Genomic DNA, 17,791 nt, shown 5'->3' on the forward strand with positions numbered 1-17,791 from the left:
CTAGAGAATATAGTGCCACTATACACACAGAGCAGCGTGAACAGAAACAGTCAGCTGTGGTGTGAGCTTGAGGGAGCTCACAGAAGAAATTTCAATAAAGGATTTGGTTTTAGCTTTACGGGTTGTAAACAGTACAATACAATTAATTAGAGCTCTCGAACTATTCAAAGACCAAATGTAAATAATTTGATTCAACAACCACAGGAACAAAATCTCTTTGATATGACTAAAATATCTTTGTCACATCTTTAAATAATTTGAAGTTTTACTGAATTGGGTATTTGGGTTGAACTTTGCCATCTATCAAATTCCTCTACTGGAATCCTGTTAGCTACAACTGACAAGTTCAAGCAGCTCTGAGAATTCAAAATGACTGTAACACGCAGAGATCTCTGCTAATTCTGATAAACATAGGCTTTTATACTTTTGCAACCAACTTGGGATACATTTCCTGTTCTGTTGGGTAAGCCCAGTCATATGGGACATGATAACAAGAACAACAACTACAACAACTGCTGATGAGGCAGATGAAGGAAGTCATGTTGACAAAAGGCAAAATGGGTAAATTACAAAAAATACATAAAACTTGAATAAGGAATTGAAACATTGAAAAATGGGGAAAGAAAACTGGCAGATCCAAGATGGACTGCAATAGGGATGCAATACTCAAAGGTCAATTAAAGAGGAAATGGACACCATTACACTGGCTATCAACAGACAGATCAATACAGGGGAGGGACACAAGGGGAAGGAAGACTCTGTGGCTAAAGCTGCACTAGACCAGTTCAGTGAATGTTACAGACAACAGAGGCAGAGATGACAGTAAGCATGAAAACAAAATACGGGCACACAGAGAATGGATGAACTAACTCAAATCATACACTGAACTGACAAAGTGAGCTTTGAAGGACTGAGAATGCATAAAAGCCAAGAGAGCAGCAATATCTCAGCATTTGTCATTATTGCTCCGTGGTTTGAGGTTGGGTGATGAGCAATTACGGTGGCTGAGTGAACTATTGATTTCATTTACGGTACCGTGTCCCCTGATATGAATTTCAAATAATCATGCCTGAGACAAATTCAAGGAAAGCTCAAGACATTAAAATACCAACAGTAGTTTTCTTACAATCAGCCACTATTATTTTATCCCAATCCAGAAGAATGGATAGCTTAGCTTAGCATAAAGACACAGGGAAACCGCTAGCCCGGGTCAGCCCAAAGGTAACAGAACAGTTAGTCTTTGCTGGTTTCGCAAATCCCTCATGAATCTACTACATGCTTTAAGGTTGTTGTGAATAGATTTAACAACAAAACAAGACATGATGGGTTAATGTCTGAGCATTATGCCGGGCTTACACCAAATAATAAAAATCGAATAAAAGGCCGATTCAAAATGGGGATTGTTTTTAGCATGATAACTTCCACTATTGACCTTGACCAATAGGTGCACAGGTCTCTATAATGTTCACAACAGTAAACACTGCAAAGTGAGAGAAGAATGATGACATGGTTCAACTTATGCTACTAGCTGGGAGTTAGAAACTGAGAAAATGTCACCCTGTCTTTTTGGGTCTTATCAAGAAACAAGCTGGCCAGTATCATAAACATTGCTTCGGACCCAAAAGTCTGTCGTATGTCTTGGCCAAGTTACAGCAGCAATTTATGGAGCAATGTAATTGTCTAATTTGACACAATGACCATCTTATAGACTGAAATTGGTATTGGAGGACCTTCCATGTGGATTTCACTACCTTTGAACTGAGCCCGGCTTATTGTTTTGGCCCTTACATTCTCACTACATTTTCATTCTGGTACTATCTCCAATGACATACAAAGCTTATTTTTTCCCCAAAAGCACCTAACCAAGAAACAACCAGCTCTTAAAACCCCATTTATTACGTTTCATTAAGTCTGGTCACTGATGGAAGCAACCTGTTCCATTGCATTATGACTGTGCTCTTTATTAAATCTGCAGGACTGGTGAGGGGATGTAGACATGGGGGGAGAAGTGGAAAGGTGGATGGACAGATCAGAAGGGCCCTAGGGAAGCTTATGCATACACAGGAAGTACCACCACCATGTGGGAAGTGCTTCATCATTACTTCAACTGTTTCTGCCTCACTTCCCATGTCTCCCTTTGTATCTCTATGTGGAATTGCAATCAAATGTGGGGCTTTTACAGCCAATTCAGGAAATTAGAATGAAATAGAATATAATATAAAATCTGTATTCTTACAATCTGCTGGTAAGTATGTTTGAGTGAGGACAAAGTAGAAAAGCAATTTGAATAAGCTCATTAGACATCTTTTTGTATGCTCACGTGGTAAAAAACACAATTACCAGGTAAACGTGAATCCAACAGCTAAGAGCTGTTTCCTACAAAAATACAAACATTAACATCTGTTTAAGCGATGTAGCTGCAAACTGGTAGATAAATGCACTTAAAGCCTCTCAAAATGCCCACCAACAGTCCAAAAATCCACAAATTATCCCTTAAGCACTACAACGATAGCACCAGGACCAGAGATAAATGCCGAACGCAGTTAGCTTTAAATAACACACACTAGTATTCTGCCTCAAGTATTGTGTTTTAGTGTTCAAAATGGAACTCTGCTAGATGCTGAGCTCCCAGTCAGAAGACATATTTGATTTGAGCTGTGGTTGTGCTCATATAACATGTGAATGTTGGTCCCTTCAATGGGCAGCAGACAGTGTGGGCTTAGATTGAGCATAATGCACTCTTATCCACTATGTCAGACATCAAGCTTTCAACAGGTGTCACAGTTTGGCAGAACCTTCAAAGTGGTCTTTCGGCTGACGTAGAAATGCTTGAAATTGCAGTTTTAAATCCTCTCGGTTGTGGAGGGACAGTTTGGATGGCAGACTATTTTAAGAAGTCATGCCTCATGATAACAGATTTGACTGAACAGTTACTATAAAGCAGTTAGTCACATGACCACAAATGACCAATGCCTTTTGTACTGTACAATGAAAAAGCCTAAGTACAGCACGCAATGCTCATGGTCTGCATACTGTACACTCACCCAGCATGGTATTAGGAGCACCATACTTCTACTGGGTAGTTTCCCTCTTAAACAGCCGTATCGTGGATTAAACAAGAAGGGGAAATTTCCTCTGAGTAGTTGACATGAGTGCATCACATCATCTCAGCAGATTTGTCCAATCTCTTGTTCTACCACATCACAACGATTCTACTGGAATCACATCTGGTGAGTGGGGAGGTCACTGAAGTTCACTGAACTCACTGTGCTGTTAATGAAACTAAACTTGTACTTTGTAACATGGAGCAATATTTTTGCTGGAAGTAGCCATTAGATGATGGTAAACTGTGGCCACAGAGAGATGAGCATGGTCAGCATCGTTACTCTCACTTGACTTCATTTTAAAATAGGGACCTCCCTCAATGCACTTTGAGTATATATATATATATATATAAAGGTTAATAAATAAATGAGAAATGAAAAGACTGTGACAATCAAACCATTATTGATTAAGTGTTCAGTGTGTAAGATTTAGGTGAAAGGCATCGATAGCCAGAAATTAAATACAATATAATCCTAGCGATGTTTTCACAAGTGTGTGATCACCTTTATTGTATGAATTGTTGTTTCCTTCACCCTAGAATGAGCCCTTTATATTTAAATACTTTATATTTACATCAGGATCGGGCCTTCTCTATGGAGGCCGCCATTGTTCTTTACGTTTTTCTACCAACTGAAGGCTACCAAAGGTTCTCTCACATGTTTGGAAGGGGAGGGTAAGGATAGGTGTGTTCAGCTGCAACATGAAACTTCAACACTAGATATCACTATATTTAAACACTGAACCTTTAAAGGAATAGTTCACCAAAACATGAAAATTCCCTCATCATCTACTCACCACTATGTCAATGGAGGGGTGCGTGAAGTTGTTGTGTCCACAAAACACTTCTGGAGTCTCAGAAGTAAACTTTGTAGGAGCTGAATCGTTTTAACAATTTAAGTCAACAATGAGTCTTTCCTCACATGAAATAAAACGACAGGAAAACATTACATGCCTCCATACTGCTCGTGTGGTGTCACCCAAGTGTCCGCAAGCCCCGACATTCAAGTTTGACTCAAACGGTGCCATTTACACACATTTTTTAGCCTGGTTTTTCACTGATATTCTCCGATGAGATGCATCCAGGGACCGTTGGAAATAATAACGACCGCTGGCTTAGGCACTTCTGGTGGATTTTTAGGCTTAAAACACGGTGTAAATGAACTTGTTTCGAGTCGAATATACATGTCGGGGCTTGCGGACACTTGGATGCCACCACACGAGCAGGATGGAGGCACGTTGTGTTTTTTCTGTTGTTTTATCATGTCGGAAGTTTTGGTCACTAGTTACTTCAAATGTATTGGAATCTGCTGCAACGCTGTTTACCCGTGAGACTGCTAAAGTGTTTTATGGACTCAAACACTTTACCCACCCCTCCAACGGCATAGTGGTTATTAGACACTGAGTTAATTTTCATTTCTGGGTGAACTATCCCTTTAAGGCCCGAAGTGAGTCAAGAAAACATTTCCCACACCATCACATCACCAGCAGCAGCCTAGACCATTGACACAAAGAGTCATACCACAATAAAAGTCACTGAGATCACATTTTTTATCTTTGTGATCTTTGATAAGAACATATTCTAAAGCTCCTTGTCTACAGTTATACATTGTATTGCTCCTGGTTGACTGTCATAATGGATAATTGCATGCATAAGGTTTACTGGTGTTCATAATAAAGAGGGATGCTCTTGGTAAACTTTCATTAATTATAGAAAAGATATGAATCCTACCTGGACATCGTAAAGTGCCACAATGTTTTCATGCTGCAGCTCCTGAGTAAAAACAGAGTCAAAAACAAAATTGATTAGTATGAGCATCAATTTGGCTACAGCCGCTAATGGGATCCCTGCCAATGATATTTCTATCGGGGAAGTCAAGGCTCATCTCTGTCAAAGGTGCAAACTCAAACAAGGTCAATGTCAAATCATTCCGTAAGAACACAGAGGAGATAAGTGAGAGGCAATCATGCTCACCTTCAGGATCTTGATTTCCTTGCCAAGAAGGATCTGGGACTTGGACAGGTTCTTTTTATTAATGCACTTAATGGCGACCTCCCAATCTGTCTTCTGTAGAACGGAGAGCAGGACAGAAAGGTAACAGATTAAAATGCAGTACATGAGTTTCGTCTGACATTAACTGACTCCCAATACACTCAGTTTTCATTTACAGTGCCTTGCATAAGTATTCACCCCCCTTGGACTTTTTCCCATTATGTACTGTTACTAACTGGAATTCAAATAGACTTAAATAAACTTTTTCCCGTTTGATCAACAAAACATGCATAGTACTTTGGAGGTGCAAAATAAAATGTTATTGTGACACAAACAATAATGAGAACAAAAAAGTTGACATCTGTTGGGTGCATAAGTATTCACCCCCCTGTGTCAATACTTGGTAGAACCCCCTTTCGCTGCAATTACAGCTGCAAGTCTTTTGGGGTATGTCTCTACCAGCTTTGCACATCTAGAGATGGAAAGGTTTGTCCATTCTTCTTGGCAAAAAAGATGAAGCTCAGTCAGATTGGATGGAGACCGTCTGTGAACCGCAATCTTCAAGTCTTGCCATAGATTCTCTATTGGATTGAGGTCTGGGCTTTGACTGGGCCATTTTAAGACATTAACATTCTTTAATCCAAACCATTCCTTTGTAGCTCTGGCTGTATGTTTAGGGTCATTGTCCTGCTGGAAGATGAACCTCCGCCCCAGTCTCAAGTCTTTTGCAGACTGCATCAGATTTTCTTCAAGGATTTCCCTGTATTTGGCTCCATCCATCTTTCCCTCTATTCTGACCAGTTTCCCTGTACCTGCTGAAGAGAAGCATCCCCACAGCATGATGCTACCACCACCATGTTTCACTGTTGGGATGGTGTGCTCAGGGTGATGGGCAGTGTTGGGTTTCCGCCCCACATAGCGTTTTGCATTGAGGCCAAAAAGTTCAATTTTGGTCTCATCTGACCAGAGCACCTTCTTCCATATGTTTGCTGTGTCTCCCACATGGCTTCTGGCAAACTCCAAACGGGATTTTTTATGGATCCCTTTCAACAATGGCTTTCTTCTTGCCACTCTTCCATAAAGGCCAGATTTGTGGAGTAGACGACTAATAGTTGTCCTGTGGACAGATTCTCCCACCTCAGCTGTGGATCTCTGCAACTCCTCTAGAGTAACCATGGGCCTCCTGGTTGCTTCTCTGATTAATTTTCTCCTTGTCCGACTCTTCAGTTTGGGTGGACGGCCTCCTCTTGGTAGGTTTGCGGTTGTGCCATATTCTTTCCATTTTCTTATGATGGATTTTATGGTGCTCAGAGAGATGTTCAAAGCTCTGGATATTTTTTTATAACCTAACCCTGCTTCATATTTCTCCACAACTTTATCCCTGACCTGTTTGGTGAGCTCCTTGGTCTTCATGATGCTGTTTGTTCAGTAATGATCTCCAACAAACTCTGAGTCCGTCACAGAACAGGTGTATTTATACTGAGATTAAATTGCAGACAGGTGGACCCTATTTACTAATTATGTGACTTGCAAATGTGACTTGTGAATGCAATTGGTCGCACCAGATCTTTGTTAGGGGTTTCACAGTAAAGGGGGTGAATACATATGCACTCAACACTTTTCAGATTTTTATTTGTAAATAATTGTGAAATCCATGTAATATTTCCCCCCACTTCCAAATGATGCACTATTTTGTGTTGGTCCATTACATAAACTCACGATGAAATAAATTTTAATCTGTGGTTATACCATGACAAAATGTAGAAAAGTCCAAAGGGGGTGAATACTTATGCAAGGCACTGTATGTAGCATCAAAAGAAAAAATGGATAAACCAACACATTTTAACGTGACACATTCACACTTCATATATGTATTCCTCCTGAACCATTATTTTCAAGTTATTCAACAACGTTCAGTATGTCTCATGAGTCAAACCATTATAGTCGTATTACTCTTAACACTGACTAATTAGTCTTTGGTACAGCCACCCATCTATTCCTACATATTTTTGTAATTTTCTACATTGGTCAGAATTGGCATTCAACAACCACTAACGGAAGAGCATGAACTTGCTGCCAGAAATGTAGCATTTTTATGATCAGAATATTTTTTTTTAACCACCAACCAAATTTTTAAAAAGTGCTACTTTGGCTCTGATTCAGCAGCTTCTCCTTGTTTGTGGACCTCTTTTACTAGAGTAAATATAAATGTCCAATACTTAAAAGCAGAAGTAGAATTACTGGTGTATGATGTTATCTGATAAAAGTACATTAGTCAGTTAGAAGTCATCTGCATTAAAGTGTTATGTTCTGAAAAAAGTGAAGGGGAGTGCTATATGTTGACAATCTATGATAAATCGTTAACGTTTTCGTTTAGTAGTAGTAGGAAATCGAATAGTTACATTGATTAAACATGAGATATTTGCAGTGTGAAATACCACCTCTGCTTACTTTTTGTGCCCGCTAAAAGGCCTTTGTGTAAATGAACACAACTGCTACAACTTACTTATCAATCTAGCAGAAGATTTTAAAATGCTTAAAACATTAGAAGCAAAACAAAAGTAGCCCTATTACTTGCATTAAGGAAGCTGGAATCAGACCTCATTAAACCCGGTCATAAGCCAACTACTGTAGTTGATGATGAATAAATCGGACTAGAATTGTTGACTGTTCTCATTCTGGGCTGTTCAGGGAAATGATAATAAGTAAAATTGCTATCTCTGCCAATTTATTGGCTTTCCTGATGAGGCAGTTTTATAATTTTACACAACTGTGCATTGTGAATGTGTAACCAACTAAATCTAATAAAATGAGTCATTTTATAGTCTACGTGATTTTGCAAGACGAGAGAGATTACAAAAAAACTCATATTCAGAAGTATTCATATAATGTTGGTTTCTAACCATAGTACTGAGCCCTACTGAGTGTACCTTTTTTAAATAATTTGACATAAGTGGACATGAATATATTTTTGTACTTAAAAGCAAGCTGTGTTTATATAATATGTATTGTCGGCATCAATGTTTAAGGGATGGCTTCACAGGATGGAAGAAATTTGAGCTGTCACAGTAACACCAGGTCCCTTTTGCTCTGAATGACATGCTGAATGACAAGGTACTCAAATGACAGATAGGGCAGAAGCCAACCTGCTTACACTAAAATTTAAGTTCGAGGAGAGGGACCTATTTTTTCTCTGAGAAGCTATTTTCAGTTGAGCTCCTGGAGCAGGTATAAAAAGACTTAGGGAGCTCATGTGAGCTGAAAGGCACTCAGGACATGTGCTGCACATGCCATCATCCAACTAGGGACACAGCAATCAATCCAGCAGAGTACTAGACTGCTTCTATGCCTTTAAGAAAAAACACAAGTCGAACGAAGTTGACAACCATTGAAGGAATTCTGTGAATAAAGCGACATGCTTTCCACATGAATCTAGGTTAATAGGAGATGTTCTTGTTCTGCGGGTGCACACCGCCTAGAGGCTGGCGTAATACAAGGCCAACAGAGTGGCATCCATCCCCAGCTCACTGGCAACCTGTTCAGCCAAGTGTGACTGAGCTGCCAAAACACACCCATAGAAAATATGGGTCACAATCAATAGAAAGTGAACCTGCTGGCCAATCAAATACTGCTGGGGGGGACAGGTGTGGATGTGGAGTAGACTTTGGAGTATTAACACAACATCTATTAGTTATTTCTCTAACATCAGTTGATATCTTAACACCTATTTCATCTTTCCACACTGTCATAATAGCATGTAAAGAAAGAGACTGTGACATTGAAAAAGGAAGATGTCATGTCATTTGGCAGACGCTTTTATCCGAAGCAGCTTTCAATTATTGCATTCAACATCTATGAGGCCATTTTAGGGTGTCAGTATCTTGCCCATGACACTTCGGACATTTTAATCTAATTAAACAGAAATGGATTTATTTTGGGATAGTTAATAGCCAAAAAACTAATACAATCTCATGAAAATCAGATATGCAAGTAGAGAAAAATAGTGTCTGATGATGTTTGATCAATTATTGTTATCCTTTCCTTCTACTTGCATGCTTCACATGACATAACAACAGCTTATATCAGTTTAATAATAATAACTCTTGCTTATGATCTGCTGGTCAAACAAAATAACAAGCATCTTCATGCGCTGGGTTTTCAGATTTATACATTCAACTTTACAACAATTGAGAATTGATCAATGAGATTGATAAGTCTAAATGGAAGTTTTAAATTCTATATTCTTCCAGCAGAACATTGTTTAGTCACATGCTCACTTAGGAAATAAGATAAACAAGGTAGTCACTGCTATGATGCAGCCGGTCTTTGGTAATGGTAATTACACTATAGAGTTGTGTTTCTTTTTGTTTGGTTGTGGTTATTAAATATGGGTTTTGGATAGTTACATAACAATGTCAAATACACAGCTGCTGACGCTATTAGACGATTGTCCTACCTCCTCTATGATGAGCCTATGCATATTAATAATAACTTGATATAACAGTGTAAATAGAGCCCGTACAAGCACTGCCTGAGCAATGAAGTCATCCATGCAGGTGGCACTAATATGCGTTTTCGTCCAAGGTGGAGCTTAATATGTTGAGGTCATGCAGATGATAGGACTTCAACAGTTAATATGTTGATCACATGCCTCATCTGTTTTAAACACCACATGCTGACATGTGAGTGGTGTGTTGTTACATGTCCACATGTTCCAGTGAAACTGTGCTCATGTAAGCAAGAGGCACTGTTTTTATGGCTCCATTCAGCTCAGTATCCAGGCTCCCAGTTATTTTCTGAATTCATAGAAATATAGACAGAAGTTGCCCTGGAAGCGGGGGTGGGAGTGGGGGGGTGCTCTAATGTTGGCTTTCCCTGAGCAATTCAGGACCATCTGTTTCACACCAGTAGTAATTGGGGCAACATGATGTCACCTCCTGCATGTCTGTCACACACACACACAAACAAACTATCCTAGTGTCCTGTGACAGAAAATAACACACAACTCAAATGTATATATCTAATTCCATGTCTGAGCATTACACACTGATGAAGTCATTGGTTGTATGGCTTCAGAGTGAATGAACCTCATGCACCTCTTACATAAGGAGAGCTTGTATCTTTTAAAAATGGCAAAGGAAAAACACTGCACCTCATCCTCCCTCCTGCCTCAGTACGTCAGCAAGTCATTCAGTGGTGCCTGACTCATCTTTTCATGAATGAACCAAATCACATACAACTTACACAGCTAACATCAGGTGGATGAAATCCGCTGTCACGGCTCTGTCCTGCATATGACATCAGACTGCATCTAGATGTTTAGTTATTAAAGTGGCAGCGGATATCACCACCCTAAAAATGGTGACAGCCCACATACAGTGCTGCAGAACAGCCCTCTGCACTGCCACTGAATGACCCAGATTTACAAACGAAGCTGCCGACCTGCAACCCCCCCTGTATTTTCTGCAAGAAGAGAAGATTGAAACAAAAGAAGTAAACATTGCAGCAGAGCCATTTCTTTACCTTCCTGTGTCGTCCTTTGAACACCACAGCAAACGCTCCATGACCGACCAGGTCTTTTCTGCTGTACTCAAAATCTCCCACCGTCTCCATTGTGATGGGCCGATGGTCCAGCTGATGCTGGGCACTGTTAAACAGCCTCTCCTCTTCACAAAACAGTCCTGGAGCAGATGATCCGCTCGGTCCTGGCGATGCTGCTTCGTGCACAGCGAGTTATTTCATGTCGAGTAGCTCTGATGTGGCTTATTGCATAAATAAGAGATGCAGTCAGGACATGGTGCATTCACTTGCCCTCTGAGCGGGTCGGGATGTTTGTGTTGTCACACAGACCAGACGGCTTTGGGCATGACTAGCAACGATTCTGAGCTTAGCTTCGCCCGTGCCAGCTGTCAGTGTTTGACCCAGTGGGAAAGCTGCGATTCAGCTTCGCTCACCAACACGGAGTGGCACCATTCACCGGAGCTGTTCACAGGGACAGTCTACATGATGCCAAGCCTTCTGGATATGACCGTGACAACAGTGAAGCAGACACCGAGCTAGCCTGACTCTGATGATACCCTGTGGCTACAGCTATGGTCATAGCCCATGTCTAGTTAGCAAGTATCTTCGGACATGCTAACAATAATAGGTCAATGACGTTATTAGGTTGTTTAATACTGAATAATTCCAACTGCTTTGACCGAAATATCCGCGTTATAGCAAGATGTTAGCAGGGTGCTAGTGTTAGCATTAATGACAAGGACGCAACACGAATGTCAACACTTGTCTGAAGGCGTTAGTCCTCATTGTGTGTCTTCTTCAACGAGACGTCCAAGTCCATGAGACAGATCTCTGTCCTCCAGAAGACAGGGTTTCCTCAGCGCGTCTCAACGTGAACACTGACTCCTCCTCTGGGATGAAGCTGACGTTGGAGCTGAGAGCAGCTGTCGCCTCCACTGTCAGTCTCTTCCACTTCAGGCTGCGAGCTGCTGATGATATGACGAGTAGAGATGAGTGTACAGCTCTATCTCCTCCTCTGGCTCGGCAGCTCCTCCTCTGCTGCTGTCTCAAACAATACTGAGACCAACCACCGTGTTCCTTATTTATACTCTATCCCTCCGCGCAGGCCAGATGTACACCTATCCTTCCGCTGCAAGGGTTAGTCCGCCTACTAAAGCTTTAAACCTCATGTTTGCTTCTTTTTTTTTTTAAAGTGGGCTGATTGAAATAATCGTGATGTTTATCCCAATTATATGCGCTTTTTATGAAGATATCAAATGTTTGCCGTGTGCACAGTTTACCAGGGGTCCCAAGACCGTTTTAGTTGACTTGTATTTAAATCAAATATATAGAAATAGATTTAGAGTTTTTTTTTGTTTGCATGCTACATTACAGTATTTGAGAACCTCTGAGACAAACACTGTATCTTACTCTTGTTTATCAACATTCTAATCATTTGCAACAAAGAGAGCTGAGGTGAAATCGAAGGAAATGCAATTATATTTATGAAGATGTGAAATGATATTGTAAAAGAAATTATTCAGAGTAAACACAGTACTCGTGCCGTGGATAAATAATAACTAAATTGCATATGTATGTATAAATCCGGCTTGTTGTTGCCCACAGACTATACGCTGTCTGGAATCTTACGCCCCCTGATGGCTGCAAACACAATTTGCAGTAAACTTATGTCCTAAACATATATAACAATGCCTGTATTGTTAGACACTTACACGTGTTCAAGCTCAGTGACTGTGGATTTCAAAGACACATTGGCAGACAGTTGTCATATCGTAACTGTATGACACATACGTGACTGAAGTATGACAGAAGTGAGAGTGACAGGTACTGACGTCAAACATTTTAAAACAGGTATATTTTCAAATAAATACATTAAAATACCCATGACCTTTTTTGCATTTACCCTTTTTTAGTAAAAGTAAATGAGTACGTGCTTATTTTATATAACTAATAACTAGTATAATATATAGTATTATCTAACTTATATAACTAATATAGAAACAAAATATTTAAACAAGGGTATCCCATCCTCAAAAAAAACAATTTATTCCCCAGTGATGGTGAATACATTGCTGGTAAATACTGTATATTTTGATACATGATCTTCAACTTCTTGAAATTAGCAGTACAGCCTGTACAATTATTTTTAAGAGCTGCATCTTAACTTTGCCAACTGAAATTGAACTTTGTCACTTTGCAATATGAAAGTCCATGTGATAGTAAGGGCCGTGCATATATACTGAGTATTGCAAAACCATGTGCTCTTATGCAAAGTTCAGGGAAGGTGAGGGAAAAATTTTGTTAAAGTACAACACTGAAGAAAACCCTTTTTTACATAAAGACAATATTGGCTCTCTCTGGTTGTTACGTACCTTTTATTAAAAAGAGACAAACAAAGGGAAAACAAAACAATAAAGTTAAAAGGTGTACGTGACAAAAGTGTTTAGAATGTGGTTAACAAAGGGAGGGTTTTACAAATGTGGGGGATGTGAGGAAAAGGTTTTTGTCAAAGAAACTGAAATGAATTTAACAAAATACGATCTGATCTGTTGTCTATTCTTAAAATAAAATCACCGAAATGCCTAACTAACTAATCTAAAGGAGCAGCTCTTCAAAATACACGGGTGACACCAAGTTTGTCTGTACAAGTGACTCTGTGTGTGCAAAAGTGTATAGGGTACCCCGGCTTACCTGATGTCCAAACAAACCTCCCACCACAAACCTTACAAATAGCAATAGCCAACAGTAAAACAGCATCACACAACAGATCTGAGACTGAGTCAAAAAGACCCTGAACTCTGAGGGCTTGCTCCCTTCATTCTGGAGCCCTGGGTTTGTGAACCAATGCAGCAGCTCAAACTACGCAAATGGCAGCCAATATCCTTATCATCAGCAAAACCTACAGCGGCAGCTGAGAGAGAGAGACAGGGGAGGGAGAGAGAGACAGGCAGGAGGGAAGAAAAGTCACAGGCCCTTTGATCCTGCCTGACCTCGCTGCACGTAACACTGTTGAACAAGATGATTTTCTCCGAGCTGCTTCAGATGACCCCCTTGAACACTGTGAATGTTATTACACCTTTCTGTCAATACGTCTGTGGTGAAAAGGGAGCTTAACATAAAATGCATAGAATATAAGCACTTGTCAGCTACTGTAGAGCAACACAAGAAACCCTTCTAGAACAGTACAAAATGAATAGAAGCTACAAGGTCTTACAACTTGAAGACAAAGTCATATACACTGTGTCTGATGGATATTTCCATCTTAACACAAGGCTCACATTATATAGTGGATAAATGTATTTAATCCACATGGACTTTTAACACTGTTGCTACAAATAGTTTTGACAATGAACAAGTCTATCACAGTGATTTGTTCAACAATGAGAGAGGGTTGTCAACTAGCCAGAGGTTTGATCTCCTCTAGTCTATGCTGAAGTGTCCTTAGGGAAGATCTTGCCGGCTGTGCAGGGGGTGTATTAATGTGTGTGATTGTGACTTCTAGTGTAAAGTGCTTTGTGCGGTTATTAAGACTAGAAAAACGCTATATAAATGCAGTCCATTTAACATTTTATACAGCGAATGAGGAAAGTAGGAACACATTATTTATCCGTCCAAAGCAAATGGTAACTCAAAGCAAAAGATTTCCATCCAGCCATCACATTAGGCCAGGGATTTTAATGGAGTTGTGATAAGTGTAAACGTTTTCAGTTGAGATTACTTTAGTTTATAGCACAGCGATAGTAACAAGGTGTAAACGTTGAATAATACTGTTGTCTCGTTTCTTTCTGAGGACCTTTGATTAACCAGTAAACAGGTTTTACAGCTCTGCTCATTTTTCTCAGGTACAACACAATGACATGAGCAGACTGACTAGTGGGCTTCAGCGGCTGCTAATGGCTGACCCATATTGCTTTTGGTTCTAGTCACTGAACAACCGTCAGGTCCCAATGAGCCACCACTTACCCTTTAGAGAGTCTACACTTATATCCCAATTTCATACAGACTCATTAATTATCTTAACAAATTTGACTTACTGGTCAAAAAGGATTCGGTTCCTCACATTCAATCATCAATCACATTTTATTTTTATAGCCCGTATTCATAAATTATATAAGGTGTGACATCCTGTGTCCTTAACCCTCACAAAAGGGTAAGGAAAAACTACTGAAAACCCTATTAACAGGGATCAAAGAAACCTCTATGGCCTGTTACACCGGGACGGACAGAAGTGCAAGAGATGCCACGTGTAATGGAGAACATCAGCAAAATAAGAGTATTTACAACAAACAAGAAACAGTTTGTAGCATAATGGAAAGTAAATGCATTGCGGAGTTATTGTCAGTAATGGTAGAGTATCTGAGCACTGTATATCAAGCAGTTTTGTTTCAATCATAGACCACGGACAGCTGCCACCACGATCAGGATCCACCACCACAATCCTTTTGAATTTATATTTGGCTGGTTTAACAATGGCCCATTCTTCCTAATACATGTTCCGCAGTACAAAACACAGCTTCTCCGATCGATGTATATCACATATAAACGGTACATTCAGAAATGTAGAAAAATATCTTTTGATTTGAGAGTTGGGCAGACGATGGTGATGCATCAGTTCTTCTTCTTGGTCTTGGCTGATGCATTTCCAGACTTGGAGGTGGAGTTGTATGTGGGGGACAGCAGCATGGTGAGGAGCAGCAGCACAGGCACCAGCAGGTAAGGAACATAAATGGAGACCAGCAACCAGCGCTCCTGCACAGTCTGGGGCCCTGGGTGGGGCTTCATAGGGAACTGATAGAAAAGGATGTGAGCTAGGATCGGCACCAGCGTGGTGGCCACGTGTGTGGAATACACGATGGCAGGAGTCCTGATCCACTTACAGCCACCTGACAAGAAATGTATGAGTTCAGTAACACGTGGAGTACAACCAGCTCTCCTCAAAGTATTACAAATAGTCATTATATTTAAAATAATGTTAGTTTCTCTACATCATTTTAAGCGTCTGGGAAATAGAGGAACTATGTATAAACATGGCAATGATTCCTTCAAGATAAAGTAATTTTTCTGTAAAACCCCTTCAATCAAAATTGAAAGTCATCACTTCAATCACACTTAGATGGCTTCAGTTCAAATCTACTGTGCTGCGTACAGACTCAATATTATGACATTTGACAGAAGGTGCATATCTTATTATCTCAAAGCAAGTGGCTGAGGAAGGACAAAAAAGGCCTGACAGGTGACATTTTTTGTCTTGATTATATTATCAAGAGAATAACTTGTTCTCTCATGATAAACATTTTGTGCACACAATTTCCTTGTTGGAAAAAGTTTTTGTATGCGCAGCAAACTACTCCTGCTGATAACAATCAAAAAATAATCTAATAATATGAAATTCTAAAGTGAAATAAGACTTGATCGTTCTTTCCATCATGGTGGCTGGGTGCATCTGAAGTTGTTAAAGACACACCTGAATTATAAGTAAATTATATGAATATCTTGTAAGATAAAAAATAATCCTTTCCCAGGTTCTTGCTTCTTACCTTTCCCACAGTTCTTTGCAACTGTTGGATTACACCACATTATTTCTACAGGGCTTCTCTCTTATCAGACAAACTACAACTACAGACACAGATACAAAGGTTAATCATCTGTGGGCAAGTTTGATGAACAACTGTCTATGAGTTGTTGAGATTTATTCACCATGTGCTCCAGCATTCAGGGAGATACAATTATATTTACGTGCATTTATTTCTAAGTAGCATTTAATAGACGCAGGTATATTTTACACAACCCACTCACCTTTTAGGAAAGCATAGGCTGCGATGGGAAAGAAAGGAATTTGGAGCAGACTCTCGCAGAAAATGAAGGACTTGAACCAGACCGGAGGATCCAACATCATGGGGTCTTTATATTCCTCTGCATACCAAGTCAGAAGATCTTTGAGCTGCAGGTAGGAAGGGGCCACATTGCAGAAGAGTTACTGACACCACACCGTCCCTGTTTAACGAGCAGTCACTGGTAGCACGGTTACAGTACAAGGTACTTGGTCTACTTACCTGCTGCGGGTACACATGTCCAGGGAGCAGAGCCTGTAAGTCGATAAATAACGTGATGGGAATGTGAGAGGCAAAGTAGAAGAAGAAGATGAGCTCTAACACACGTATAGACATTGTCCCTGGTTTACAGAACACAAGTGACAGTGAAGGTAAACACACAGGGAAGTTTCAGAAGAACGACGTCGCACAGCCGCGTGTTGGTAGGGTGGATCCTATTGGTTCACAGCGAAGGATGGGGGCGTTCCTGGACGCACCATGCACCAACACAAGGAGACTATTGGCTGCTGTCTGCTCGAGACTGATCTGCTTTTTAGGTGCGTTCAGAAAATCCAAAATATCTCCTCTCCTAACCACTAGTCCTCGAGCCTGGTGGAATATGTCACTAATGCAAGGAGAGATTAGAAGGAGAAACTGTAAGAGTTAGGAAAGGAGAAGGTGTTAGGAGTTAGGAAAGGAGAAAATGTTAGGAGTTAGGAAAGTAGAACCACGGTGCGGAGAACATTAAATCATTACCTCCTCACAGGAAAAAAACAACAAAAAAAATTTAATTGTAAATGAAAAAAAAACCCAACAGGACAGAAATGTTGAAATTATATGATAACGTTAGGGATATCTATGAAGAAACCCCTATATAAATGAGGGATCAAATGATTGTGTTCATTTTACACAGTCAGGTAGTTGAAATAACTTTTATATTTATATTTAGTCGTGATGATGATTTTGTGAACTATAAGTTAAATATGCCTGTTGATCACTGTGAGTCCAGACTGGACAGATGTGGCAGAGAAGAGTCGTGTGAGGATCCTTTCTGGATCATGTCATGAGAATAGTACAGCTGTTCTGTTTGTTAGATTTACTTGGGTTTGGCCAAGGAGCATTGAAGCTGAACATCTCTTATTATGGCAGCCGCTGAAACACTTTCCGGGTCGTGTCACTCAGGGAGGGAGGTTCCTGAGCAAAATTGACTATTCGAACGCAGCCGTTGTTTATTCCTCAACCGAAATTCTAAAAGACCCGCCCCTTTCCTGTATCTTATTGGCTAGTGCTCTTTGCCTTCATGGGAGATTATCAGGGTAAACCAATCATAAGTAGTGTGTGGGCGGGTCTTCACGCGAGATTCTCG

At 40.2% G+C, this 17,791-nt stretch overlaps 2 protein-coding genes across 3 annotated transcripts in view; both read right to left on the reverse strand.

The window, feature by feature from the left end:
- Positions 1 to 11,676, reverse strand: part of ulk2 (unc-51 like autophagy activating kinase 2) — a 39,390-nt gene extending 27,714 nt beyond the window's left edge. For both annotated transcript variants that reach the window (XM_053422184.1, XM_053422183.1), the window contains exons 1-3: positions 10,619 to 11,676; positions 5,078 to 5,170; positions 4,835 to 4,876 (exon numbers count right to left, since the gene is read on the reverse strand). In XM_053422184.1, the coding sequence (XP_053278159.1) occupies positions 4,835 to 4,876; positions 5,078 to 5,170; positions 10,619 to 10,708 (225 nt within the window). In that variant the 5' untranslated portion in view covers positions 10,709 to 11,676. The remainder of the gene's footprint in view (positions 1 to 4,834; positions 4,877 to 5,077; positions 5,171 to 10,618) is intronic.
- Positions 11,677 to 14,983: 3,307 nt separating this feature from the next.
- Positions 14,984 to 16,873, reverse strand: tmem97 (transmembrane protein 97). The gene is made up of 3 exons (XM_053422722.1): positions 16,669 to 16,873; positions 16,412 to 16,556; positions 14,984 to 15,498 (listed from the first exon to the last, which is right to left on the reverse strand). Exons 1-3 carry the CDS (start codon positions 16,780 to 16,782, stop codon positions 15,224 to 15,226), a joined length of 534 nt encoding a protein of 177 aa, XP_053278697.1. The 5' UTR covers positions 16,783 to 16,873; the 3' UTR covers positions 14,984 to 15,223.
- Between the last annotated feature and the right edge of the window lie 918 nt (positions 16,874 to 17,791).

Source organism: Pleuronectes platessa, chromosome 5 (genome assembly GCF_947347685.1).
Source record: "Pleuronectes platessa chromosome 5, fPlePla1.1, whole genome shotgun sequence".
NCBI classification, from domain to species: Eukaryota; Metazoa; Chordata; class Actinopteri; order Pleuronectiformes; family Pleuronectidae; genus Pleuronectes; species Pleuronectes platessa.